Source organism: Pan paniscus, chromosome 5 (assembly GCF_029289425.2).
Source record: "Pan paniscus chromosome 5, NHGRI_mPanPan1-v2.0_pri, whole genome shotgun sequence".
NCBI classification, from domain to species: Eukaryota; Metazoa; Chordata; class Mammalia; order Primates; family Hominidae; genus Pan; species Pan paniscus.
This window is the reverse complement of record NC_073254.2, coordinates 40,859,690-40,887,283: the sequence shown is the minus strand read 5'-3', so window position 1 is coordinate 40,887,283 and position 27,594 is coordinate 40,859,690. Positions and strand designations below refer to the sequence as shown.

The 27,594-nt window shown below is 41.1% G+C and overlaps 4 protein-coding genes across 4 annotated transcripts in view; 2 read left to right on the top strand and 2 right to left on the bottom strand.

The window, feature by feature from the left end:
• LOC100980546 (uncharacterized) overlaps positions 1–27,594 on the bottom strand; it is a 36,972-nt gene that overhangs the window by 961 nt on the left and 8,417 nt on the right. Inside the window, exons 3-5 of the mRNA XM_055114394.2 lie at positions 23,457–23,604; positions 22,580–22,930; positions 14,394–14,744 (exon numbers count right to left, since the gene is read on the bottom strand). Coding sequence (XP_054970369.2) covers positions 14,394–14,744; positions 22,580–22,930; positions 23,457–23,604 — 850 coding nt within the window. The remainder of the gene's footprint in view (positions 1–14,393; positions 14,745–22,579; positions 22,931–23,456; positions 23,605–27,594) is intronic.
• Positions 3,767–6,415, top strand: H1-3 (H1.3 linker histone, cluster member). Its single transcript, XM_034961589.3, has one exon. The coding sequence runs from the start codon at positions 4,999–5,001 to the stop codon at positions 5,662–5,664; it is 666 nt and encodes a 221-aa protein (XP_034817480.1). The 5' UTR covers positions 3,767–4,998; the 3' UTR covers positions 5,665–6,415.
• LOC100980195 (histone H2A type 1-B) lies at positions 22,417–22,921 on the bottom strand. The gene has a single exon (XM_063605184.1). It carries the CDS (start codon positions 22,919–22,921, stop codon positions 22,529–22,531), a length of 393 nt encoding a protein of 130 aa, XP_063461254.1. The 3' UTR covers positions 22,417–22,528.
• Positions 23,089–25,822, top strand: LOC100985450 (histone H2B type 1-C/E/F/G/I). The gene has a single exon (XM_063605185.1). It carries the CDS (start codon positions 23,253–23,255, stop codon positions 23,631–23,633), a length of 381 nt encoding a protein of 126 aa, XP_063461255.1. The 5' UTR covers positions 23,089–23,252; the 3' UTR covers positions 23,634–25,822.

Here is a 27,594-nt window from a genome sequence, read left to right as displayed (position 1 = left end):
AGTTCTGGGATTACAGGCGCCTAGCTTTAATTTTTAAATGTGAAGATTCTTTAAAAATGTATTTTTACTAATTTTTTTTTTTTTTTTGATACGGGGTCTCACTCTGTTGCCCAGGCTGGAGTGCAGTGGCGCTATCTCGGCTCACTGCAACCTCCGCCTTCTGGGTTCAAGCGATTCTCATGCCTCAGCCTCACGAGTAGCTGTGATTTCAGGCACGCGTCGCCACACCTGGGTAATTTTTGTATTTTCTTAGTAAAGACGGGGTTTCGCCAGGTTGGCCAGGGTGGTCTCGAACTCCTGACTTCAGGTGATCCACCCACCTTGGCCTCACAAAGTGCTGGGATTACTGGCGTGAGCCACCACGCCCGGCCATTTTTATTAATTCTTAAAATGTAGCAATACTTCTTAAATTTGGCCAATCGTGAGACTTAGTGTTTGGCAGAGACATATACCTTCACATCGTTTTTGGCATTCCTAATAAAGAAAGACCTCTAGTAAGGGAAATCAATATTAATTGAAGTTTCATTCTTAGTTTTTCAATGTATAATGCAATATCTGAGGTGTAAAGATAAGGAACCCCAGGCTTGAAGACATTATCCTCTAATAAACGGCAGTGTATTGTTGGCTCGATTCTGGAGTCTCACTACCTTGCTACCTACCACTGCTTTCATGCCACTAAAGCATACATGGTAAATCATGGTGAATAAAGGTTTGTAAATTAACAAAAATAATACTAATAAATTCTGTGAAATACTGTCCTAATAAAAGATTCCGGAAGAAATGTTCTACACACAGATCATAGGGTATGTGTAGTAGAAAAATTCAACATTAACTCTTACAGTCTACTGCTTCACATTCATTGCCTCCTATATACTGCAAGGGTAACTTAAAAATCCCTTCTCTGCTGGTGCGTAAAAGCAGTGAGAAGATTATTCATTTTGTGGAGTTAAGAGTCTACTTAAATTTTGGCTTAGGTTCAGTTACCTGTAGGAATAGACACAAGGATCTCAAGTGCTCTCCTTTTTGAGGTAGGCACCAAACAAGCATCATTTATTCATTCAACAATTTAATGTCCACTACATGCCAAGAATAGTGTACAAATACCAGGTTTACAAAGATAATCACATTTATTCTCTTAAAGAACTCAAAAGTTTAGTAAAGGGAAAAGTACACTCAGGGTTAGGGGGCAGATATCAGACCAGCATACTTCTACTTACTGTCAGGTATTTAAGGGCGGAGCAGCCATATCCCAGCTATACTGGCATCACTCTGAAGCTTGTTAGACATACAGAATTTCGGTCCCAACCCCAAATCAATGGAATTGATATTGCATTTTTAATGAGATCTCTAAGTGGGTGGTAGGTATGCTCTTCCAAGTTTGAGAATAATTGTTTTAAAGCTCTGCTGTCCTATATTAGCCACTAGCAACATGTGCTCATTTTTATTTAAATTAATTTAAATTAAAAATTAATTTGTACCCTTACTCTAGCCACATTACGGTACTCAGTAGCCACATATGGTTAGTGGCTACCTATTGGACAGTGTTAATACAGTATATTTTTATCATCGCAGAAAGTTTTATTGGGCTGTATCTGTGATAAGGGGGTTTCTTCTGAAGAGCTTCTAATCCAGTCTAGAAGGGAGGAGGGAGTTTGGTGGATGCCTGAGACATGTAAAGAGAAAATTGTAAGTTTGAGTATAGTAGTGGCCTTCTTAGGAAATAAAATTAACACAATACTGTTGTACTTGAAGAGGAATTTCAAGGAGCCAGTGTCCTCAGGTAAGACTACCTCATAGACGGTTACAATCCATGTGATTTCTCATGGACTTTTTGAACACGTTTGATTCTAACACAAAGCTTTATTTTCTATAATAGTCTATATATGTTTTTGCCCCTTTTAATATTTATTCTACATAGTTTCTTTTGTTTTTTTTGGAAATCTTTAAAATCTGAATTGTGTGATGCTTAAGCACAGTGTCACTGGATTGATCTATTGAATACTACCTACAACTCTCATAGTCATTTACTATGGTGGTGGTGGTGGGGATGGGGGAGTTAACACAAAATGAAGAGAACACTGGGCCTTAAGTTAGATAGCTATCACTTATCTAACTAGTTTTTCCTAGCTACTTTTTGCATCTATAAAATAAATGGTTCCAACCTCAGTGTAATGGGAAATCTACTGTTTTAGATTATATTCAGATTTAGGATTCCAAAGCAACACAGAACTCTTTTTGAGGGCTACCAAAGTAATAGGTGAAACTTTGCAGGACTTCCAGTTTACAGTCCATGGGGTGATCCAGCTTTCAGGAACCTTGTCCTTGCTACAATTACAGAGAAGATAAGTACCAGGTCCCAACTTATGTAGCCTAGCCCCTTTCCTCTTTGAACATCTGGCGAACTTTGTTGGTGAAACTGAGTCTCAGTTATTGCCCTCCAGAAAGGGCAGAGATTAGTTAGCCCAATGCCTTTTTACTTACTGAGATCCTAAGTAGCCATGGGAACCAGTCAGTGTTGCACAAGAATGAAATGGTGGCATCTGTTGACTATATCTAACACGGTGAACAATTCCAACAATTATTCAACAACTATTAAGACTACAATAATGATCAAAATAATAAACAGTAAACAATCTGAATTTTAATTGTATCTTTACGTCTAGGCAATATAAAGCTATGGTCCTAAAAAAAAATACTTAGAGTATGCTTGTGACTATCACTGTTGAAAATGATATCCATAATGATGCACCGCCCCTGCCTCCAGAAACCTATAAAATGCTTCCCTACTGGAATTGTGGGGTCCTACTAATCCAATTCTATAAGTTTAGCTTTTATATAAACCACATTTGTATTTCAGTGGTATATAACACGGTCTTAAGTCCCAGAGACTTGTTTCTAATACATGCAAGAGAGTAAATAATTACTTAAGACAAGCTTAGTAATTTTTTTTTTTTGAGATGGAATTTCACTCTTGTTGCCCAGGCTGGAGTGCAATGGCACTATCTTGGCTCACTGCAACCTCCGCCTTCCGGGTTCAAGCGATTCTCCTACCTCAGCCTCCCAAGTAGCTGGGATTACAGGCGTGTGCCACCATGCCCGCCTAATTTTTGTATTTTTAGTATAGACAGGGTTTCACCATGTTGGTCAGGCTGGTCTTGAACTCCTGACTCAGGTGGTCTGCCCAGCATGGCCTCACAAAGTGCTAGGATTACAGGCCTGTGCCACCATGCCCGCCTAATTTTTGTATTTTTAGTATAGACAGGGTTTCACCATGTTGGTCAGGCTGGTCTTGAACTCCTGACTCAGGTGGTCTGCCCAGCATGGCCTCACAAAGTGCTGGGATTACAGGCGTGAGCCACTGCATCTGGCCAAGACAAGCTAAGTAATTTTTATGAAATTAGTTGAATGAGGAGAGATGACATCTTTAAAGTTGATTATTTTATCTAGGATTTATATGAAAAAATCCTCTAATCACTATTGAGTGTAGGCCAGAATAACTTGATTTTTTGAAATGAGTATTTTTGTTAGAAGAAACATAACATCAAACTACTTCTCTTGTTTCTTCAACATAGGAGTTCATTTCAGCATCTTATTACTTGATGGAGAATATCAATTTTGTGCTTAATTATTTAATAATAACCTAATTCCATCAGCTGTATTGCAAACTAACAGATAAAGAATACTGAAGTTACTCATGTTTGCTTTGAAATGTTTGTTCAGCTCCTTAGGTGGACATATTCAACCAATTAATTTAGGGTGTGACAGCTTAGTTCATATTTTGTGTGTAAAAAGCCAAGTAGAATGATGAAAATTTACAGTGATTTAAATCAGATTTTTTTCTTTCTAACCCTTGATGCCCACACTTGCAATGTTGAAAATTTGTATTTTATTTTTTTAAAGTGACTTTTACCAGTTATTCAAACAGGTTGTACAGAGAAAGAGGAAGGGAAATTTGTATTATAAATATGATTTTAAAATATAAAAAATGTACAAAATTCTATGATGAATATTAGCAAAAAAATAGTGTCTTTCATTAAATTATTTATAAAGTGATGGGACACGAACATGTACACAAGCTCTCAATGCTCACAGTTGCCAAAATGATGTTGGCCTGCTGTTGGCCTGCCATTCTATTATTTGGTGGTTCAGTTTTCTTTTTTGGGGATGTGGTAGTTGATCTTTAATGACCATTCTAGGTCGGAAAAATCCATGATCCTAACTCTTAAGAGAAGGTTGGTAACTCTACTTAGGACTTTTTTTTCTGTAAGAGGAATAATGTAGCCTCACCCTTATCTTTCTGGAAATGTTTAAACCACTGAAATATGGAGATCAAATCCAGCTTACACACTGGTAACTCAAATACTATTTTTTTTAAAACTATCTTTTCTAAACTAATCACCCCTCTTGTACATAGAACTTTCTACCTCAGTGCCAATTCCTAGAGGTTGATGCAAACAGCTCGCCAGAGAGCCTGTGCTATTGTTCCTGCGAAAAAACCCAATTTCCCTGCACATTTGGATAAAAATGAGTTTATCTATATAAAGTTGAGACGGTAAGAATTCACAGAACAATGCCCTGGAAGAGAGATTTGCAAATGAAAGAGGGAGAAATAGTATTTTTAAGGAAAACCTGAAAGTTGTCTCGATTTGACCGAAGTTTGAAAGAGAGTTGGGGGAATAAGAAAAGTTTCAAGATGCCGGTTTTAAAACTATGCATAGAAACAAAGGCAGGAATGAAGCCCGAACTCTCTCGGATCAGTTTCCCCCAAATCTCTAATTATTTCATGCCCAGATTTCTTATATTTTTACTCTTTTTTAAGGGGCAACAAACACAGCAGCGCGGTAGATACGAGGAGTCCTTTTCCAGCAGTGCCGCGCATGGAGCAAGGAACCAATCATCACTCAGCGTCTCTCTATATAAACCCTCAGCCTCCCTCGTAGAGGACATGCTGTCCTGACAGTTTGAGATTACTTTTGTCTTTTCTGGTAAGACAAAAACATGTCGGAAACTGCTCCAGTTGCTCCTACCACTTCTGCACCCGCAGAAAAAACACCTGTGAAGAAAAAGGCGAAGAAGGCAGGCGCAACTGCTGGGAAACGCAAAGCATCCGGACCCCCAGTATCTGAGCTTATCACCAAGGCAGTGGCAGCTTCTAAGGAGCGCAGCGGCGTTTCTCTGGCCGCGCTTAAGAAAGCGCTTGCGGCTGCCGGCTACGATGTAGAAAAAAACAACAGCCGCATCAAGCTTGGTCTCAAGAGCTTGGTGAGCAAAGGTACCCTGGTGCAGACCAAAGGTACCGGTGCTTCTGGCTCCTTCAAACTCAACAAGAAAGCGGCTTCCGGGGAAGGCAAACCCAAGGCCAAAAAGGCTGGCGCAGCCAAGCCTAGGAAGCCTGCTGGGGCAGCCAAGAAGCCCAAGAAGGTGGCTGGCGCCGCTACCCCGAAGAAAAGCATCAAAAAGACTCCTAAGAAGGTGAAGAAGCCAGCAACCGCTGCTGGGACCAAGAAAGTGGCCAAGAGTGCGAAAAAGGTGAAAACACCCCAGCCAAAAAAAGGTGCCAAGAGTCCAGCTAAGGCCAAAGCCCCTAAGCCCAAGGCGGCCAAACCTAAGTCGGGGAAGCCGAAGGTTACAAAGGCAAAGAAGGCAGCTCCGAAGAAAAAGTGAAACTGGCGGGACGTTCCCCTTTGAAAATTTTAAACGGCTCTTTTCAGAGCCACCCACAGGTCTCAGTCAAAAGAGCTGAAGCTTTCTTGAGGGAGGAGTGGGGTGAAGAGGGGTGCGGGTGCTGCGGTGTTGTGCGGCCACGGTCTATCCCAGTCGTGCTGGTTGGGGGTCAGTTATTAACAGCTCCAAGCAGCCTGGGCGCAAGGATCCCTTCCGTCTCAGTCTCAGCCACGGTCACCGGATAGCTAAGGCTACTTGAGCCACCAGGTCCTACTTTTTCTTCAAATTCCCGCGGTGGTGTGTGATTGGCCGGCCGATTTCTCTTAAAGCGCGGCGCTTAAAAGTGGCCCTGAAAAAATTTTATTTCTGGCACAGGGATGTGGTGTTAAATGCTTTACTTTAGCGTTGAGGTGACTTCCTGAGCACAGCCCGTCCTGGTTGTGAGCAGTACGTGGCATGCCCAAGGTGCTTGCGGCCCACGATCTTGTGCAGCTGGTCGTTGAGAATGGCCAACTGCTGGTGGTGCCCGGTGTCTGTCTTTTCGCAGGCCTTTGATAAGCCTTAGCTTTGGGATATCGGCCCTCAGGTACTGTATTTGTAAATAGTGTGGGGGCTGCACTGCGTGACGAGGTGGCTCTCCTGTAATCCCAGCATTTCGGGAGGCCGAGGCGGGCGCATCACGAGGTCAGGAGTTCGAGGCCAGCCTGAAGAACATGGTGAAGCCCCATCTCTGCTAAAAAAAATACAAAAATTAGTCAGGCGTGGTGCCGCGCGCCTGTAATTCCAGCTACTTGGGGGCTGAGGTAGAAAATCACTTGAACCTGGGAGGCGGAAGTTGTAGTAAGCCGAGATCGCGCCACTTGCACTCCGGCCTGGGCGATAGAGCGAGACTCCGTCTCAAAATAAAAAGTGTGGCCATTGTCTTTTTCTGTCAGTGGCCAGCGTCTCCAGGACTTATTTTCCCAGGGGCTCTCTTGTTCATTTATTTCTGCCTACTCTTAACCTCCTAGTACTGCCGCCAGGTAACACTAGCATGGTGGCCCAACCCGCTCGGAGTAGCTGTATTTGCGGAGGACGCGGTGTATTAGCCCTACTGGCAACTGTAGGCCCGCGTGGCAAAGCAGGTCTTGCTTCCCACGTCCAGGTAATGTTAGAAAAAAATGCAATTCTTGTATTAAGCCAATCGGAGGGATAGTTCAACATAGCCTCTGGCTCAGTTTTGTAAAACTTGCTTTTTCTATTGGTTTGCAGAGCCTGCTGAATTAACCAATCAGAACGTATTCTTAGATTTTTATTTGCGTGGTTTTTCCGAGAGAAAATTTTTCACCAATCAGGTTGCGATATTAACAGTTGTGTATGCTGGGACGTAGTCGAAAAGCCTGTTTTTTTTCCACCTCCCCCTCAGATGGAATTCTCCAAATGGAATTCTCTTTTTGGAGACTACTCACCTTGTCATTCTGCGTCAATCTGCGCAAGTATTGCTACCACCCTGATGCTGAGAGATAGTAAAAAGTATGAAAGGAACCTCTGTCAGCTTATAATCTGCTTCTTTTCCCAAATTGCTTTCTCACAGATTGAGCTGAACCAGGGAGCTAGAGTTAGCTATCCAATACATATTTGGTGATTAGATAAGAAATAGAGAGGGAAAAATAAATGAAAAAACTTGGAGAAGGGAGGAAGAAGCCTGGAATTGGGGTTACCAGGACAAATAAATGGGCTATAGGAAGTTGGGCTGACTTGGATGTAGTACTGTTTACATTGTATTTGGGAGGCTGAGGTTATTTTTTGTTTGTTTTGTTTTTGATTTTAGAAAAGCCCACTTAACAGTACAGAGAAATCTCGACAAAATCTGATTTCTACAGATGGTTATGGGACTCTAGATGGGAAAAAATTACATTTTCACAAATCCTAAATGCAATTTGCTTATTTCCTTTGTGAGTACAGGCAGCTAATCACTGGATTTCACATCAATGATAATCATAGATATTTTCATATCACTTTGTACTTATTACAGGTGTCTTGAAATAGTTTACACTAATTGTGAACCTTTCAAGCCAACATTATACTTGCTGATAGATCTTATTATTTGATGTGTAACTAAAGCACATATACAGACTTTAAGAAAAAAAAATTTAGTGTCACTACCTTTCTTACCCTGTATAAGTATTTTTTAAAAACATGGTTTTGAGAAGGCATCTATAGATTTCCAGAATCTCCAGAATACATAGCACAAAACAAGTCATGAACTCTTGAACAAGTTTGCAGTGGGACCAAATACTATAAATCCCTCATGATTATAATACCTCTTAATCTTACTTCTTTGTTTACATTCTGCTTATTAGTTAATATTTTGTTATATTTTACATTATTATTTGCCTCCCTCCCCACAAAGAAAAGGATGTAGCCTGTGATATCTTTCTAGTTACAAGCAGGAGTTTAATTTTTTGGGAACCACGGCTACATCACACAATTTCTTCTTTGTAGAGAAAGCCAAAATACCTCCCTGTATGAGAGTGGCTTGATTGAGAAGGGGATCTGAATAAATGGGAGGATTTGAAATATTTATTCAAAATAATCTTTTTGAAAATGAGTGAAAAATACAGGTATGTAGGGGTGAGCAAAACTTCACCCTCCGAAAGTTCACTGAAAATCAACGGAAAAAAGGCAGATTAATAGAAAAGTCAAACTTCATCATAGGTTTATGTGACATGGGAACCTTCACAATGAAGGCCCAGAGGTACAGGGGAAACTGTCCATTTTTATGCTTAGGTTCAACAAAGTACCAACTGCCATGTAGAACTGTGATTGGATAAAAAGGGTGTCATCTAATGCTAATAGACTGGGGAAACATAGCAAGGCCTCTGTGTCTAGACTCTTCTTGGCCTCTGGCAAGATTCTTTCCTTCTGGGTATTCCTTCCTCATTCTAGGGGACCCTCTCTGGAATGAGGGAGGGTCTTATGACCTACAGCCAAACAACGTAAGACATATACTTTCTTATGGCTAGCTTTTACACAGAAAGGAGGCGGAAAAGTTACAGTAAGATTTTTAGGTTTTATGGCTGGCTTTGAAGAAAAAGGGGTTCTAGTTTCAGTAACCACCTTGGGGAAGAGGGATTCTAGTTATTATGTGTAGCCTCAACGGAGGATGAGAGGCCAAAGGATAGCAGGAGGTCACTTCTGCTTCTAAGGACTTCGTTTTGGGGTATTATTTTCCAGTTCCCAATGCGGAGAAGAGATCTGGGAGGTCTTTAGTACCCAGAATGACATGATTTAGGCTTTTGATGAAAAGTGATAAGGAATAAGAGAATTAGTTGGGGAATGTGGCATTCCGCAAGAGCAGTCCAAATGACTATAACATACCTCTAGTTTCTTACTGTTACAAAGCACTTACTTAACTGCCTCACTTGGGCAGTTACAATGCATTTATATCAGGTATAGCTAAAATGCTTGATTTACTGTTAAGAAACTTGGGGCTTAGAAAGGTGAAATGGCAAGAAATGACCATTTGCTGTCAGTAAATGGTGGACCTAGGTCTCAAACAAGTTTCTTGATTTCTGGAATCATTCTTAACGCTGCTTCAATTCTGTTACATCAACTGGAAAAGGAGTGGTATTTTCCGGTTCCTTTTTAGGCTCATTGAGAAATAAGCAGAATTTATGTATTTCTGTTTCCGGCCCGTTGTGAAGTATCCATTTCACAATGTGTTTGGAATGCAAGAGAAGCAATTAAATGTGATGATTCAATCAATGATCTTCCAGAGTTGCTCTGATTTATATAAATTCATGTTCATATTCATTTGCCACAGAGGACATGCACTTGTTTTCAAGGAAATCTGAACTTGTTTAAATCTTTCTCTATATCTTAAAATTTTGGTAGCAGTTATAATGAATATCTTGAGATTGGTAAAGAAAACTAACAGTGTCTTAGCATGGAAGTTATGAAGGGCATTTTCATATTATCTTAGCTGTTGGAGAGTACTTATGTGTATGGCATAGGTCTGACACAAAGGTAATTTTTAGGATCAACCTGAAGTCACTACTTTAACTGGAGGATGCAGAATTTCATGGTATTGTGGGGAGGCCTCAATCATCCCTGTTACACAGTCACTAAATCAGGTTGATTTTTAAAGAATCCTCAATAATTCTGACATATTCTCCCGTCTACATTCTCTCTTCATTCTTTCATAGCTGGGATTATTCCAATGCTTACTAACTATTTCCCTAATTTCTCTAGCCTCCAATTTCTAAATTCTTAACTCTTTATTTATTTATTTATTTATTTATTTATTTATTTTACTTTATTTTTTGAGACAGAGTCTTGCTCTGTCGCCCAGGCTGGAGTGCAGTGGCTCGATCTCAGCTCACTGCAGCCTCCGCCTTCTGGGTTCCAGTGATTCTCTTGCCTCACTCTCCCGGGTAGCTGGGATTACAGTCACACGCTACCATACCTGGCTAATTTGTTTTTGTATTTTTAGTAGAGAGGGGGTTTCACCATGTTGTTCAGGCTGGTCTCAAACTCTTGATCTCAGGTGATTCGTCCACCTCAGCCTCTCAAAGTGCTAGGATTACAGGTGTCAGCCACCACGCCCGGCCCATTTTCAAAAACAAAAACCAAATATGCCTTATGAAAAAGGTCACTGGCTTCTCATAGGTTCAAGGGAAAGCCCTGTAGCATCTTAGCCCCTTTTCATAATACTGTCTGCTGGCACTCACAGACACTATAACAATGTAATCTTTCTATTTCTTCTTCTTCTTTATTATTATTATTATTATTTTTTTTTTTTTTTACAACTTTGTTCAGGAACAATTCCCTGTGAGAATCTTTCTAATACTTCCAATTCCTTCTGAAATTACATGTCCATGCAAAAATCCCTCTAATTCAAAACATAAACTTATCTCTGAAAATGTGCTTTCATGACATTTAATAGTTGAGAACAATTATTATCAATAGAAAAATTTTAATGCATCTATTATTTTCTCCCATTAACTAAACTGAACTCTAGAGCATTTGTCTTATTTTCCACTACTCTAGGGGCGTGTGTGTGTGTGTGTGTGTGTGTCTGAATTAAAAAATTCCATCAGTTGGGTTACATTATTGTCAGATACTCATCAAATTCAGTGGTTTCATTTTCTGTTTTCCTGTGTGGGAAAACAAGAGTAACAAATTTCTCTGCCCCTTTCATGACCCGTGTTTCCATGGCCTGATTTACAGACTACCTTATCTTCGGAAGTATACCATTTTATATATATACAATTTTTAGTGGGGGCAACTACAAAACAAAAACAAAGAAAAAAAATTTCACCTTTGCCTTGCAAATTCCAAAATGTTACATATCAATATTTACTGTTGGCAGGTCGAGTCGGGTGAGTATGGAGAAATAATAAAATGGGATTTCTGAATTGTCTTGAGTTTTAGCTATTATCTTTATAATATGAAGAAGCTATTGGAAATTCAGAGATTACATACTTGTTTTATTTTAATTATAAGTACTTGCAGGCAACTATGTAACTGTGAAATGGATATATACTATATAGTGTACCAACAAGTACATAGAAAGTATGATCTTACACATGAGTCAGATTTGAGATCTTCCCCAAATAAAATCACAATTTATTTTAAAGACATCTGGTATTATTTACTACTATCTCAGTGTATGCCTTTGAAAAAAGTTGCCTGTGTATGTGTGGTTAAATCAAGGCTACTATTTGAATAGTATGCAGAAAGGCTAAAATTTGTCAGTGTTAATGTCATATTTTCCTGTATGTACATCAGTTACATTTCTGTGCAATTTGCAGTACTAATTATAATATAATAGAACTTCACAATCATATAAGACCCTGTAAAGTTCATTTTCTTATTATTAGTATTGTTATTTGAGATGGAGTCTCTCCCTGTCACCCAGGCTACAGTGCAGTGGTGCAATCTCAGCTCACTGCCACCTCTGCCTCCTAGGTTCAAAGATTCTTCTGCCTCAGCCTCCTGAGTAGCTGGGATTACAGGTGTCTGCCACCATGCCCAGCTAATTTTTGTAGTTTTAGTAGAGATGGTGTTTCACCATGTTGGCCAGGCTGGTGTTATTATTTTTTTAAGATGGAATGTTGCTTTGTCACCCAGCCTAGAGTGGAGTGGCGTAGTCTCAGTTCACTGCAGCCTCTGCCTCCTAGGTTTAAGTGATTCTCCTTGCCTCAGCATCCCAAGTAGCTGGGATTACAGGCACGTGCCACCATGCCCGGCTAATTTTTGTATTTTTTTAGTAGAGATGGGGTTTATCCATATTGGCCAAGCTGGTCTTGAACTCCTGATCTTAGGTGATCTGCCTGGCTTGGCCTCCCAAAGTGCTGGGATTACAGGCATGAGCCACCCTGCCTGGCCTAAGACCCTGTAAATTTTAAAACATCCATTTATTTTATTGTGTATGAAAAATTTAAACATGTTAGTAGCTCTTCCAGGTGATAAAGCCCTCAGGAGTAACTGATGAGGATTCTGCTGAGGCTGTTTATTTAAAACAGTAATGCCTAGTGGGGAAAGTTTTGGCTCCAGCACTATCTGAAATTTTCTTAGTTTCAGTGTTTAAATTTGTTTTTGATAATAGATAACTATTGAACTTACATTTTACATTTCATAAAATACTGCATGACTTCTGGCCCATTGCTGCCACTCAATAAGTGTGGATTTTTCCTATTTAGAAAAACTATATATTAAAATTATATAAACTTTATCTAATCTTTTATTTTTGTAAATAGGAATGCACTCAATGTTAAATTGTGTTCAGTAATCTTTTATTTTACATCTCAACTTGACTAAATTTCCAGAGGCTTTGTTTTAGGCAAATGACCATGCTAGATGTTCTGGTGGATTTAATGATATAAAAAGATGCATTCTGTGCCCACCAAGTCAAGTCCTCATGTACTGAATTCCAGTAGCTGTAAGAGAAATACAGGTTAAAACTTGTTGAGCTAGAATCTTAAAGAAAGTACAGGATACAGGAAACAACATTCAAATAGAGAATGCTTCTATCCAGCATAATACGATGTTCACTATGTTACAAATATCTGACAGTAGTTACCTTAATTATGGATAGTTAGGCTGTTTTCCTCACGCACTGAATCTCCAATTCACAAGACCCACATCTTCATGTCTGACAGGCTTCCATGAACAAAAATTTCTTCCATAAATCTCCAGGACTTCTTACTATGGCTACCTTGGCCTGCAGAGCTATTTACAGCTTTGTCACTATTAATTTTACCACATGACTAACCTCTTTCCTTAGTGCAACTAGCGGGAAAAGAGCACATTCAAAAAAGTTAGTAGAAATTTCTCAATGAGTTAAAAATACTGCACCCCATATCAAAACTGAGGAATTTGCTGAAATGTTTAAATAAACAAAATTCTTCCAAATAGCATGCAGTATCCCATATAGTACATACACCCTTCTGTATTTCCAAATAACAGCCTGTATGATTTCGGAACAGAATTCCTTATTTTCCTTCCCCTCACCTACCAGTTTCGAAGCTGTGCCTTTGTATGGAAAGGAAAGGCAGAATATTTTCTGTAAGAACTTTGAAGCCGTCCAAGGATTTTCATGTTTTGTTGATAAATATGGGGTACTTTTAATGAGATTTGATTAAGACAGGGTATTTACTAAAGTTGAAAAGTTCTTTTAAGATATCAGCCGGAAGGCCGGGCGAGGTGGCTCATGCCTGTAATCCCAGCTACTCGAAGGCTGAGGCAGGAGAATCGCTTGAACCCGGGAGGCGGAGGTTGCGGTGAGCGGAGATCGCGCCAATGCACTCCAGCCTGGGCAACAAGGGCGAAACTCCGTCTCAAAATAAATAAATAAATAAATAAATAAATAAACAAATAAAATAAAAAAGAAAAGAAAAAAGCAAACAAAAGATATCAACCGGAAAGTTGAAAAGGCTCATGATCTCTGCATTTTCCTTTCGCACTCAGGTTTGAGACACACCCATCTGCACCTTCGTTGCTTTGACTCCTGCAGTTTAGAACCTATGCAAGGCTGTCAAGTCTGCAAGAGCTGTGTGTTAGTGCCACGGGTCTAGGTATTCCAGCTAACAACCTTAGCCTTAGACCAGTATCAGGCGCACAGAGAGTAAAGTTGACCGCACCCAAGGCGCCGACCGTCGCCGGCAAGTAGCTGGGTCTCAAAACACTAGTGGAGTAAGGCAGCCTGATGCAGATCAAAAGCGCTGGCCCCTCGGGCAAGGTGAAATAAACATCAAGGAAAGGCAAAACCAAGGCGTTGAAAGCCTATGCAGTTAAGACCTAAAATGCAGGCCACCACATGAAAGAGCGTTGAGCCAGAAAACAAGAGGATGGGTTAAGCAGGGTACAATTAAGTGGCCAGGAGTTTAGAAAACGAGAACAATGTACAAGAAAGCAGCAGAGAGCCTGAACAGCAAGACAAAGCCAGCTAAACCAATGGAGAACGGCGTAGGGAGGCCCAGCCCTAGGCGAAAACCTGAGGGAGCTCTTAAATTTGGAAATTTAAATGAAGCATCGAGGGAACTGAATGCCAGTATTTCAAATGTCTATTTGGATCAGTGCACTTTAGTGGTCTAATGCGTCTCAAAAGATTACAGCCCTTTTCACGGACAAAGTGGTTGGCTCTGAAAAGAGCCTTTGGATTTAAGGTTTGTACTCAAAACAATTTACGCCCTCTCCCCACGAATGCGGCGGGCAAGCTGGATGTCTTTAGGCATGATGGTCACGCGTTTGGCATGAATAGCGCACAGGTTGGTGTCCTCGAAAAGCCCCACCAAGTAGGCCTCGCAGGCCTCCTGCAGCGCCATCACCGCGGAACTCTGGAAGCGCAGATCGGTCTTGAAGTCCTGAGCGATTTCTCGCACCAGGCGCTGAAACGGCAGCTTCCGGATTAGAAGCTCGGTAGACTTCTGGTAGCGACGGATCTCGCGCAGAGCCACGGTACCAGGGCGGTAGCGATGGGGCTTCTTCACGCCGCCCGTGGCCGGAGCGCTCTTGCGAGCTGCCTTAGTGGCCAGCTGTTTGCGCGGTGCTTTACCGCCTGTGGATTTACGAGCCGTCTGCTTAGTACGCGCCATAGTTCATCTGCAAAGTAAGTGAGTTAGAAAGATTGGTTTGCCCTCTATATAGGAACAGAATCACTCTGATTGGATTGTGGACAATCCCTGTTAGTGATCGGTTGCTAAATTCCGGAAGTGGCCATAGAGATTCACGATTGGTTTATTTTTTCAGTGCAAGATTCTGATTGGTAAATTTGGATAGAGAACTGGCTCTTTTAAACAAGTCGTTTTTCGTTACAGGTTTCTTTGATGTTTCACACAGAGCATGACCTGCAAAGACATTGATCATTTAACTTAATAGACTGATCCGTTATCCTGTTTAGCTATAAAAAATCGAATGTGTTTGCGTTAGAAAGTGCTTTAGAATTTTTTTTCAAAAATCTCCGGTGCTTTTTTCTTCTTCATTTTCCTGAAGTTTTTCCCTTCCCTATTCACTCATTTAAAATCCGTTGCCTAAGTATCTCTCAATGATTCCTCGTTTCATTATAGAGTACATGGCTAATTCACTCAAACAAGGTTTTCTAAGATACACTGTTAAGCATAAGGAACTTTGTGTTTCGTTTGTGTTATAGTAAAATTCTAATATCCTGGAATCCCTACCTCTGTAATATCGGGCTTGACTCAAAGAACTTAACACTATTATTTCGTTTTGTTGAAATTAAAACGTCCAGACATAATGGCAAGAGCCGTCAAAAAAAGTATTTTCAATTTAAAATCTTGAAAAAGATGGCGGCGAAGAGAGTCTTAGAAGGTTGTTTCTCTGTAAGACAACAATGGCGCAGTTTCTCCGGATCCCTGCGGGAGAGAGCTGAGGTGCACCGAACAATTTAAGGCACATCCAACCGAACTTTTATAGGAACTGGACTCACCCAAATAACAGGACTTCTTAACTTGGTTTTCGCTTCCAAACTCAACAGCTCCCAGTTACTTTGAAAAGGTAACAAATGTTTACTGGAAAAGATTCTTAAGGAATGACATTACAGCCTAACACTATTGTGAATTAACCTATCGGATTCCCTGTAAGGTGTTCTTTTCCTAGCCAATAAAAAGAGCAGTTTGGGAATTCCTAATTTACATACTTTTAATCTATTGGCTACTTTGGTTCAGGCAGAGTTTTGATTTACAAGTTCGCGTTTGTGTAAGCGTACTATAAATATTTCAGAGAGGGATAGTGCGCGTGCGTGCCCGTTGCAAGGTCTAGTTTCTTTTTGTTTTTCTTTCCCAGTAGGTTTTCTTTCTCATTGGAAAGCTATTTTGTAAAGTGTAGCAGGTTCGCAATGACGCTGGCATGTAGTCCAAGGCGATTGACATCATGAATATGCTGGAGCCCCCGTTCTCCAGGGAGGGGAAACGGCTAAACCAAATTTATCTCTGCCCGCAAATGCCCGCGGATGTCTGCAAGCTGGAGTGGAGAGGAGACAAAGGATGCTTTGTGCATTCCTGCTCATTCCCTGAATTCTGTTAAACCTGCCCTATTTTAGGGCATTCATCAAAATTCTGCTAACCACAGGATTGATACAATTGCACCTTTCAAGTTAGTGTCTATTTTGCAAATTTGAATTATCTTAGGACTCGTGGGCAAGTCTTGACTGAAATGACACATTGTCGTGCGTTTCAATCTCACATCTGAAATATATATGAGTCCCTTGCTTCTCTCCTTTTCAGAAAAAGAAAATTCTGTACACTTTAAATCAAGGTAAAACGGTTAGGTATGTTGGCAAAATTGTTTCATAGGAAGCAAGGGAAGAACTGAAATCCTTTTGTATAATATGGTTACGTATTTGTTGGCTGGGCCGTTTGTTAATGAGAGTTATGCACCCTCTCTGCTTTTCCTCTCCACACTCGCTACATCTCATCTTCTGAGGCCCAAGACCTGTTTATTATCTTCTGTTTTCTCATTTTCATTTTAGTTTTTTCATTTCTATTATTAGAATGTTAATATCTACATCTAAAAAATGTTTCCAAAATCAAAAGATAAACTTTAGGTCACAGTCAGTGAGAACCATTAAGGAAATTCCATCTTTATGCCCCATAGTTTTATTTCCTCCCCAGTGTTCTTAAATCTGTCAATCCGGTGTTTTGCCATCGGAACCTACCTTCAGTTCCTTTCATAATCCTCATCTCTAAATATGTGTAAAGCTTTATTTTAGAAGTCAGTGCAAAATTTACATGATTACATAAGAACTTAGCAGCTCACTTGTATTAATCAGTAATTTCCATCACTATTTCCATACCTGAACACAATTTCCCATAGGATCTGTGTTATGTGATAAAACAGTCAGAAACCAGTTGTGGCTACTGAGCATTTGAAATGTGGTTGTTGCTGCTGAGGACTGACTTTCTTTTTTTTTGAGAAGGAGTCTTGCTCTGTCACTCAGGATGGAGTGCAGTGGGGTGATCTCAGCTCACTGTTAGCTCCACCTCCCGAGTTTAAGCGATTCTCCTGCCTCAGTCTCCAGAGTAGCTGAAGTTACAGGTGCTTGTCACCATGCCCGGCTTATTTTTTCGGGGGGGGGGTGGGGTGGAGGTATTTTTAGTAGAAACGGGGTTTCATCATGTTGGCTAGGCTGGTCTCGATTTCCTGACCTTAAGTAATCCATCCACCTCGGCCTCCCAAAGTGCTGGGATTATAGCCGTGAGCAACTGTGCCCGGCCTGAATTTTTATTTTACTTAATTTTCATTATTTTAATTCAAAGGCTGATACTTCAGTTATTGGAAAATGTTAGATATGTTTTAAACAATCAGATATATGAATTTAATTTTTCAGCACTGAATTTTTATGAAATCAAAATGAAATTCCATTTATTTCCAACAAAAATGTAATATCAAATTGAATAGGATGTCCCTCATATTTAGAAGACTTAAGATTTAAAAAAGAATATGAAATATTGCATTAATGTTTTTATATTGACTATATTTTGAAAAAATGATTTTGTATTTTGTTTTAAATACAATAATTATTAAAATTCTTTTACCTGCTTATTAATTTTTAAAATGTGCTTACTGGAAAATTCAAAATTACATATGTGGCTTGCATTATTCTTTTTTATTTTTATTTTATTTTTTTGAGGCAGAGTCTTGCTCTGTCACCCAGGCTGCAGTGCAGTGCTGCCGTCTTAGCTTACTGCAACCTCTGCCTCTCCGGTTCCAGCGATTTTCCTGCCTCAGCCTCCTGAGTAACTGGGATTACAGGCACCAGCCACCACACCCAGCTAATTTTGGTATTTTTAGTGGAGATGGGGGGAGTTTCACCATTTTGGCCAGGCTGATCTTGAACTCCTGACCTCAGGTGATCCACCTGCCTTGGCCTCCCAAAGTGCTGGGATTACAAGCATGAGCCACCGCATCTGGCCATGGCTTGCATTATTCTTTGTAGATAGCATTGTTCCAGGATTCTTCATTTCTCTTCTCTGTTTCTTGATTCTTTACCATATCTTGACAGCATAGGCCTTGAAACAATGAGGACATTCAATATATTTCTATGAACCCAGTTATAGCATCTGGACTTTATTTACAATAAATCAATATCTATATTTATATCTACATGTCTATACAGTTGTGTTAGGGAACTAAGGGGGCTTGTTAAGCCATTACTCAATGACGCAAGAAGAGGTGGGCAACTAGCAAAATTATTGATGTTTGAATTTTTCCATAGCAAAATATCAGTAAGTGGACAGTATTTGAAATTCTTTTAGCCAGGCACAGTGGCTCAGTCCGATAATGCCAGTGACCCAGGAGGCTGAGTTAGGAGGATTGCTTGAGGCTAGGAATTTGAGGCTCCAGTGAGTCATAATTGTGAGACTGCAACCCAGTCTGGGCAACAGAGCAAGACCCAAAAATGAAAAAAAAAAAACCAAAACAAAACAACAAAAAAAGAAATGTTATATGAATATTTTCCCCTCGATCATATGTTTTTGAGGGACAGCCTCTACAACTGCTAATTCTGGTGTTTAAAAAAAGAGGAAGAGAAATCACTGTGGAAGCACAATGCCATTTCATGAAAAGAAGAAAGTCCAGAAAATAATTTGCTATTCCTGGAAGCTACATAAACTCCAAGAAAAACTCGGATGAGAACATCAGGTCAATTACTTTGAAGTCTAAAAAGAATAAAAAGTTAAAGTGTTTATTATTATGTAGGAGCCAAGGCGAGCTCTGAAGCTTTGCTGTAAGATTAGCTTGCAAAAGGCAGATTAATTGGAGAAAAGTTACACAAATTTATTAACGTGTTCAAGGGAGCCTTTAGGATGAAAACACAAAGATACAGGAAAAATTGTCCACTTCTATGCTTAGGTTCAACAACATATGGACAACCTTGTAGAAATTTGATTGGATAAAAAGGGTATGATGAAATGTTAATAAACCGAGTGGAGAAACCCAGCAAGGCCTGTTTGTCTAGACTCTTCTTGGCCTCTGTCAACTGAAGAATGAGAAGGTTCATACATTTGCAAAGGAGCTTTATTTCTCAAAGAGTTGCAGCCTGCAAGGTGGCCATTCTGACAGGCTGGGAAGGGTAGCTTTGGTTTGCTGAGAGACAGGCACTTGGAGGGAAGCAGGGAGGGATAAAACAGGAATTTTTGAGGATTGGGTTGGAGAAATATACATATTCAACAGGTTATAGGAGGAGCTATGAATATTCATGAAGGACACCCAATCAGATGTGTATTAGGTTTACATGTATGTAAGATATGTCCCATGATCACTTTGGGGTGAAGATTTAACATTTAAATGAGTTATAATTAGGTCCTATATATAAAACTGAAATGTAGGGCAGAAGTCCATGATCTGCATTCTCAGGAGACTGGTCACAACCAGTTGTGGGCCTGCAGTCATTTATCAAGAAACTCTATGGTCCTTAATATCTGTCTTGTCTGGACCACCATGGAGGAGGGTGGAAGAGGCCAGATAAAGTAAGTAAAAGGGCTTTCCGGTGTATTATTCCCTCAAATCGGACTTTGAGAAAATCTAGCAGTGATTAGAAAGGGGAAGAGGGGTAGAAACAAACAGGATGTGCAGCCTCCATCCTGTCATGCCTGGGAACTTAAACTTTTGGGGTCTTTTAGCCAAAGGAGGGTCCATTATTCTGTCAAAGGGGTTTAGAATTTTCATTTCATCCCTCACCTCTTTGAACATGCATTCCTTCCTTCTGGGTATTGGGTATGGGACAGCTCCATCTCTGGAATGGGGTCTTATGAGCTGCAATTAAACAAGGTGGATCAAATAATTTCTCTGTGTCCAGTTTTTACACGAAAAGGTGGAAGGGAAGTTAGAGTAATATTTTTAGTTTTTATGGTTGGCTTTGGGGAAAAAGGATTCTGGTTGTCACAAGCCACCTTGGGAAACCGGAATTCTAGTTTCTATGTCTAGCCTCAGGGGAGAATGGGACTGAGAGACAAGAGGGCAGGAGAAAGTCACAGAAAAATTTTGCTTCTGAGGTTGCTTCTTTGGCCTTCATTTTGGGGAATTGTTTCTGAGCCCCAATTTGATTGAGTAAAGAATGTCAGGGAGTTATACTATGGGGCTTCATAGACATTTATCTTGCAATTGCTATATTTTAATCGCGTTTTAGTGAAAATTTTATTTAAGAAACATTGTAAGACTTGTGAGGAAAAAAGGGAGGGGGAAGAATGTATCCCACTATAAAAAATTTATAGTTTTTACAAAGTTTGCAGGGAAATGTGCTTACATCATCTCACAATTTACTATTGATTAAAGGTATCAAACTATCGAAGTTACTTCTTGGAGGCTTTTGTCTGGTGATGCAAATAATTTCTGTTATTTGTATCACCAGAAATTATTTTTGATGCAAATTATTTGTGATGCCAATAACTTCTGTTCAGTGGAACACATATAACTGCAATTATTTAGAACCCTAGGGGCATTAATTTTTTTAATAATCTCATTCAGCAACCTTGTCCTAACATTTAAGAAAGGGCAGCTTTTCCCTTAAGTAGCTCAGTGACTTCTGGTAGCGATGAATTTCAGCATGATTCAGGGCCTATATCTGAGGGACATCTTCAAGCTGCTGGTGGCCAGAGTGCTCTTGCTGGCTGCCTTGGTGGCCAGCTGCTTAGGAGGCTGTCTGCCACCAGTGGACTTCCGTGTGGTTGGCTTGGTGCAGGCCATGACCTTTCATATCAGATTTACAGATCACCTCTCTTTATAGGGCCTGGTGTGTGATCCAATTAGATTTGAGATTTTTTACAGAGAAATGTGACTGGATTTCTACTAAAGTTGAATAATTAATTGTGCTTTACAGTGTAGTCCATTTATAAATTTAGGTCATAAAACTAAGTTTTTGCTGCTGGGTTTTTTTTGTTTTTGTTTTTTTTCCTTTCCTAAACAGGATCTTGCTTTGCCCCCCATAGCTCGCTGCAGCTTCGAACTCCTGGGCTCAATCAATCCTTCCCCGCCTAATTCTCCCAAGTATCTAAGATCTCAGACTGAGCCACCAGGCCAGGCTTTTTCTTTCTTTTTTTTTTTTTTTTGAGACGACGGAGTCTCTCGCTCTATTGTCCAGGCTGGAGTGCAATGGCATGATCTTGGCTCACTGCAACCCCCGCCTCCCGGGTTCAAGCGATTCTCCTGCCTCAGCCTCCCGAGTAGCTGGGATTTCAGGAGCCAACCGCCATGCCTGGCTAATTTTTTTGTATGTTTAGTAGAAACAGGGTTTTGCCACGTTGGCCAGGCTGGCCTCGAACTCCTGACCTCAAGTGATCCGCCCATTTCGGCCTCCCAAAGTGCTGGGATTATAGGCATGAGCCACCGGGCAGGGCAGGCTTTTTACTTTTTGTGGAGGTGAGGGGGCTGTCTCGCTTTATTGCCCAGGCTGGTCTTGATCTCCTGGGCTCAAGCGATTCTTCTGCCTTAGTCTTTCAAATTGCTGGGATTACAGGTCTGAACTAGGGCGTCAGGCCGTTACTGCTGTTTCGTTTAGTGTTTATTTTAGAATACTGTGTTAATTGCTCCTTTTGAAAAGAGAAATCCAACAAACACAATTCTCACTAGAGGAATGTAGTCTTTTTTTTTTTTTTTTTTTTTTTTTTGAGACGTAGTCTTGCTCTGTTGCCCAGGCTGGAGTGCAATAGCATGATCTCGGCTCACTGCAGCCTCTGCCTCCCGGAGTCAAGCGATTCTCCTGCCTCAGCCTCCCAAGTTGCTGGGACTACAGATGCATACCACCACGCCCGGCTACTTTTTGTATTTGTTTAGTAGAGACGGGCTTTCATTATGTTGGGCAGGCTGATTTCGAACTCCTGACCCTATGATCCGCCCTCCTTGGCCTCCCAAAGTGTTGGGATTACAGGCATGAGCCACTGAGCCCAGCCTGAATGCAGTCATCTTTAAAACTTAAAAAGCCCGCCCTGAAATGCTAATGGGCAGCTATCCTTCTTTGTTCTCTCGTTTCTGTATTAATATTTCACCCTTTTCTGACAAGTGCACATGAATAAACAGCCTGTGTATTAATGATAAATTTGTATACACAGCATGGACCTATACACAAAATAACGCAGTGAAACCTTGGTGTCACAACCTCGGTTTCTATTCTTGTATACCTTTATAAACGCATTTTTACTGCAAAGAAACACCAGTAAGATATATCAGTGCATGAAATGTGAGCAAGGATTTCAATAAAGAACTGACCAGTAACGTCAGAAGCGTTCGTAAAAACTAGGACAGTGAACATTGAGATTTCAAGCATCGTATGTGTATTCCAGCACTTTACAGAAAGGGTGGGTGGCTCTGAAAAGAGCCTTTGGTTTCTGGGACTCGGGATCACTGACGGATTTGACTAGTAATCATTTCACTTGCCCTTGGCCTTATGGTGGCTCTCCGTCTTCTTAGGCAGCAATACGGCCTGGATGTTGGGCAGGACACCGCCCTGCGCGATGGTCACGCGACCTAGAAGCTTATTTAGCTCCTCGTCGTTGCGGATGGCTAGCTGCAGGTGGCGCGGGATGATGCGGGTCTTCTTGTTGTCGCGAGCCGCGTTGCCAGCTAGCTCTAAGATCTCGGCCGTCAGATATTCCAGCACCGCTGCCAGGTACACTGGAGCGCCGGCCCCGACTCGTTCGGAGTAGTTGCCTTTGCGGAGGAGGCGGTGCACACGGCCAACTGGAAACTGAAGACCGGCCCTGGAAGAACGCGTTTTAGCTTTTGCCCGAGCTTTGCCGCCTTGCTTTCCACGTCCAGACATACTGGCTTCCTAACAGCAGAAGAACTAACAATCCACAGAATAAGGAAAAAGAATGGGCTCGATGGACGAATAAGAAGCTAGTTATAGTCATCGGTAGAATTGTGAAAGGCGCAATTTGATTGGTTAAAATTGTTCTTTGACGAGCCAACCAATTAGAAAGGAAATAAGGTGAAGGCTATTTTACATGTATGCGTCACTAACACATTGCCCAATCAGAGCTGGATATTTTGAATTCTTTATTTGCATGAAAGGGCTATAAAAGGAGAGACTCTAGACACGAGCTTTTATTTAAGTGCGTTCATTCTCACTGCTGTTATTGTTTTCTGACAGCATGCCTGAGCCAGCTAAGTCAGCTCCTGCTCCGAAGAAGGGTTCCAAGAAGGCTGTGACCAAGGCGCAGAAGAAGGATGGCAAGAAGCGCAAGCGCAGTCGTAAGGAGAGCTACTCCGTGTATGTGTACAAGGTGCTGAAACAGGTTCACCCCGATACTGGCATCTCATCTAAGGCCATGGGTATCATGAACTCCTTCGTTAACGACATCTTCGAGCGCATCGCAGGCGAGGCTTCCCGTCTGGCCCACTACAACAAGCGCTCGACCATTACCTCCAGGGAGATCCAGACCGCCGTGCGCCTGCTGCTTCCCGGAGAGCTGGCCAAGCACGCAGTGTCCGAAGGTACCAAGGCTGTCACCAAGTATACAAGCTCCAAGTAAATGTGTGCTTAGGTGCTTTAAAACTCAAAGGCTCTTTTCAGAGCCACTCAACTCTCACATAAAGAGCTTTAATATTGAATTTCACCGTTTTCTAGGGAATAATTTTTCCGGTTTTGTAATCCCAGCACTTTGGGAGGCCGAAGCGTGCGGATCGAGACCAGTTTGGCTAACGTGGTTAAATCCCGTTTCTACTAAAAATACAAATATTAGCCGGGCGTGGGGCAGTCGCGTGTCATCCCAGCGACTCGGGAGGCTGCGGCAGGAGAATCGCTTAAACCCAGCAAGCAGAGGTTGCAGTGAAAAGACATGGCGCTTTTGCATTCTAGCCTGGGCGACAAAGGCGAGGCTTCGTCTCAAAAAAAGTTGATCAGGAGATAACTCCTGTGTTGGCAAGATCCTGTAATCCTAGCACTTTGGGAGGTCGATGCATGAGGCTTTCTTCAGCTCAGGACTTAACAGGTTTGCCTGGGCAACATAGAACTCGTCTCTGCAAACAATGAAGCTAACCAGGTGTGACGGCTTGCGTCTGTACTATCATTTACTCGGTAGGCTGAGGTGGTAGGATAGCTTAAACTCTCGAGCTAGAGACTGCAGGAACATGTGAATACGCTAGTGCAATTCCAGCCTGGGCAACACTGCAAAGGGTAGGAAGAGTAGTCTTTGGGTCCCTAAAGATCACCTGACAACAAGTTTGACTTTTCTGAGCACTCTTATGGAGTTTGTTGTGGAGGGAATACCATGGGCATTGGCAATGTAAAGTTGAGCTAAAAAATCTCGTTTTCGGCCGTGCGCGGTGGCTCACGCCTGTAATCCCATCACTTTGGGAGGCCGAGACGGGCGGATCACGAGGTCAGGAGGTCGAGACCATCCTGGCTAACACTGTGAAACCCTGTCTCTACTAAAAAAATACAAACAAAATTACCCGGGCCTGGTGGCACTCACCTGTAGTTTCAGCTACTCTGGAGGCTGAGGCTGGAGAGTCCCTTGAACCCGGGAGGCGGAGGTTGCAGTGATCCGAGATCGCGCCACTGCACTCCATCCTGGGCGAAAGAGCTAGATTCCATCTCATAAAAAAAAAAAAAAAAAAAAAAAAAAAAATTACAGTTTTGGCTGGGTGGGCGCAGTGGCTCTCTCCTGTAATCCCAGCATTTTGGGAGGCGAGGCGGGTGGATCACTTGAGGTCAGGAGTTCAAAAACAGCCTGACGCACATGGTGAAACCCCGTATCTACTAAAAATAACAAAATTAGCCGGGCGTGGTGGCGCACGCCTATGTAACCCCAGCTACTTCGGAGACTGAGGCAGGAGAAACGCTTGAAACCGGGAGGCGGGGGTTGCAGTGAGCCAAGATCCCGCCATTTCATTCCAGCCTGGACAACAAGAACGAAACTCCGTCTCAAACATAGAAACCATTAGTTTATACTCATTAATCAAATTTCTAAAATGGTACCAAAAAAAAAGAAAAAGGTCACTACTCCATAGTACTCCATGAGCAACCTCAGGTTTCTGAAAACATAGTACTCCAAAGTATGGCGCCTTGACATAGTAAATATTCTAAGACATTAGTAGAACAACATAGACAGGAGTGTTCGTATGACCTTCCTCTGAAGCAGGTCTTAAGACCCTCCTGTGAGTCTTGCAGAGTATGCGAGGAATCTGAACAAATAAACCTTGCTAGATTTCTCCTTGTTTATTATCCTTAGCTCATATTATTTTTGTCTTGTTATATTTCTGCATGACTCTCTTCATCAAACCTAGTGCAAACACACTCAGGTTTAAGCCCTTCTTCAGGTCCTTATTTCCTTATGTCATGTAAAACTTCATATTAAATGTGAATGTTTTTCTCTTGGCCGGGCGCGGTGGCTCACGCCGGCTCACGCCTGTAATCCCAGCACTTTGGGAGGCCGAGGCGGGCGGATCACGAGGGCAGGAGATCGAGACCATCCTGGCTAACACGGTGAAACCCCGTCTCTACTGAAAATTGAAAAAAATTGGCCGGATGTGGTGGCGGGCGCCTGTAGTCCCAGCTACTCGGGAGACTGCTGCAGGAGAATGCCATGAAGCCGGGAGGTGGAGCTTGCCGTGAGCCAAGATCGGGCAACTGCACTCCAGCATGGGCGACAGAGCAAGACTCCGTCTCAAAAATAAATAAATCAAAATAAAAATAAAGTGTATATTTTTCTGTTGTTAATCTGTATTTTGTTTCAGGGCCCCAGCCAATGAACATAAGATGGGTAAAAGGAAACGCTCTTTCCTCCCCTACAACATACAGTAGGGGTGGGTGTGCATCTGTGTTCTGTGTGTTTGTCTTTGTGGAGTACAAAAGCCAGCATAACATAGAAAAGGTGTGGAGAAAAGTATTCCCAGAATGAAAATGTTTGAGAAGTGTGTTCGCTAGGGCTGCCAAAACAAACTACCAAAGACTGTGTGGCTTAAAAAAATTAATTTTGTCACAATTCTGAAGGCTACAAGTTCAAGATCAAACCAGTGAGCATGATTGATTTTTTCTGGGGCCACTCTCCTTGGGTTTTCCCCTCTCTGGTCTTCCCTGTGTGTGTGTGGTTTGTGTTTTAATATCATCTTATAAGGACAGCAGTCAGAATAGATTAGGACCCACCCTTAAAACCTCATTTTACACCTTTAAAGACCTTATCTCCAAATAGTCACATTTTCAAGTAGTTGGTATTGGACTTCAATGTTTGAATTGTGGGCTGACTTGGATTTCAGTCAGGCAATTCAGTCAATATCAAAAATTATGGTGATTAGGCTTCTAAATAGTACATGAAATAAGTATTTCACAGGCATCTGAAACTCAGCACAACCAAGACAGACCTTATGATACTCTACCTGGCTTCACTTACTCATCCAAGTTTGAAATCTAGTCCCCATTCCAGACTACTCCCTTTTCTTTTCTGCAAATATTTAAAAATATACAAACTCATTGATTTTAATTTCTCATTTTGTTAATATTGTCCATATTTTTGTTTACTGTGGCTAACAACTGGAAATACTAATGTTGAAGAGTTGGACTTTGCCTAAAACTAGGTTTTATCCCTAATGGAATATTATGCAGCTGTTAAAAAAGAATGCTTTAAAAAAAAGACATAAAATATGCTCATGGCATTGTATGGGGTAAATCCAAGTTGCCAAGTAGTGTATTCTTATTTACATGATGTCACACACACACACACACACACACACACACACACACACACTATAGTTTTAGGAAAAAAGAGTGACTATAAGCGTCAATGTCAAGATGTTAACAGTGCTGTTACATTTTTTTTTTGGTGCAACAGACAGCTCCTCTAAAGATAACTTTCTCTATTTGTCTCTATCCCAAACTATCAATGGTGTGGTTAAGAAATAGGAAACTCTCCCTAGGCCCTTTCCTCTCCAAGTCTCCCTGCTGTATGTTAAGAAAAATTAATTTATTCCACAAGTAATTATTGAGCACCAACTACATACCAGCTATTATCCTATGCAATATAAACATGAATAGAGTAAATTTAAGATACGCTGACTAAAGAAATCGAAAATCAAGAGAATAGAATATCCTAGCATAAAAGGAAATAAACCAGGAAAAAATAGACTAAGAATTATTTGTGAACCACCTAATAATATGTGTGACTCTGAGCACATGTTCATGTTTATGAAATAATGTCCTAATGACCTCAAAGAGGATCAAATGGGAAGGCTAATTTAAAAAGTACAAAATGACTGTAAGGAACAGAGGAACAAGAAGGATTAAGGCCAGAAAGTGACATAATTTATGGTCATGGTTACCTCTGGGGGCAGTAGCAGGAAGATGACAGATGAGGTCAAAGCAGTTTTTGGTAATATGACAAATATAACAGATATAACAAATATATTTGATTGACAATTGGGTTCAAGCATGGCCATCATATTATTCTTTATAACTTGTATATCGATTTGTTACATTTTTAAATGTATCTAGAAGTA

Coding starts and splice junctions, on each gene's coding strand:
- LOC100980195 (XM_063605184.1), bottom strand. CDS start 22,921: ATGTCTGGACGTGGAAAGCAAGGCGGCAAAGCTCGGGCAAAAGCTAAA.
- H1-3 (XM_034961589.3), top strand. CDS start 4,999: ATGTCGGAAACTGCTCCAGTTGCTCCTACCACTTCTGCACCCGCAGAA.
- LOC100985450 (XM_063605185.1), top strand. CDS start 23,253: ATGCCTGAGCCAGCTAAGTCAGCTCCTGCTCCGAAGAAGGGTTCCAAG.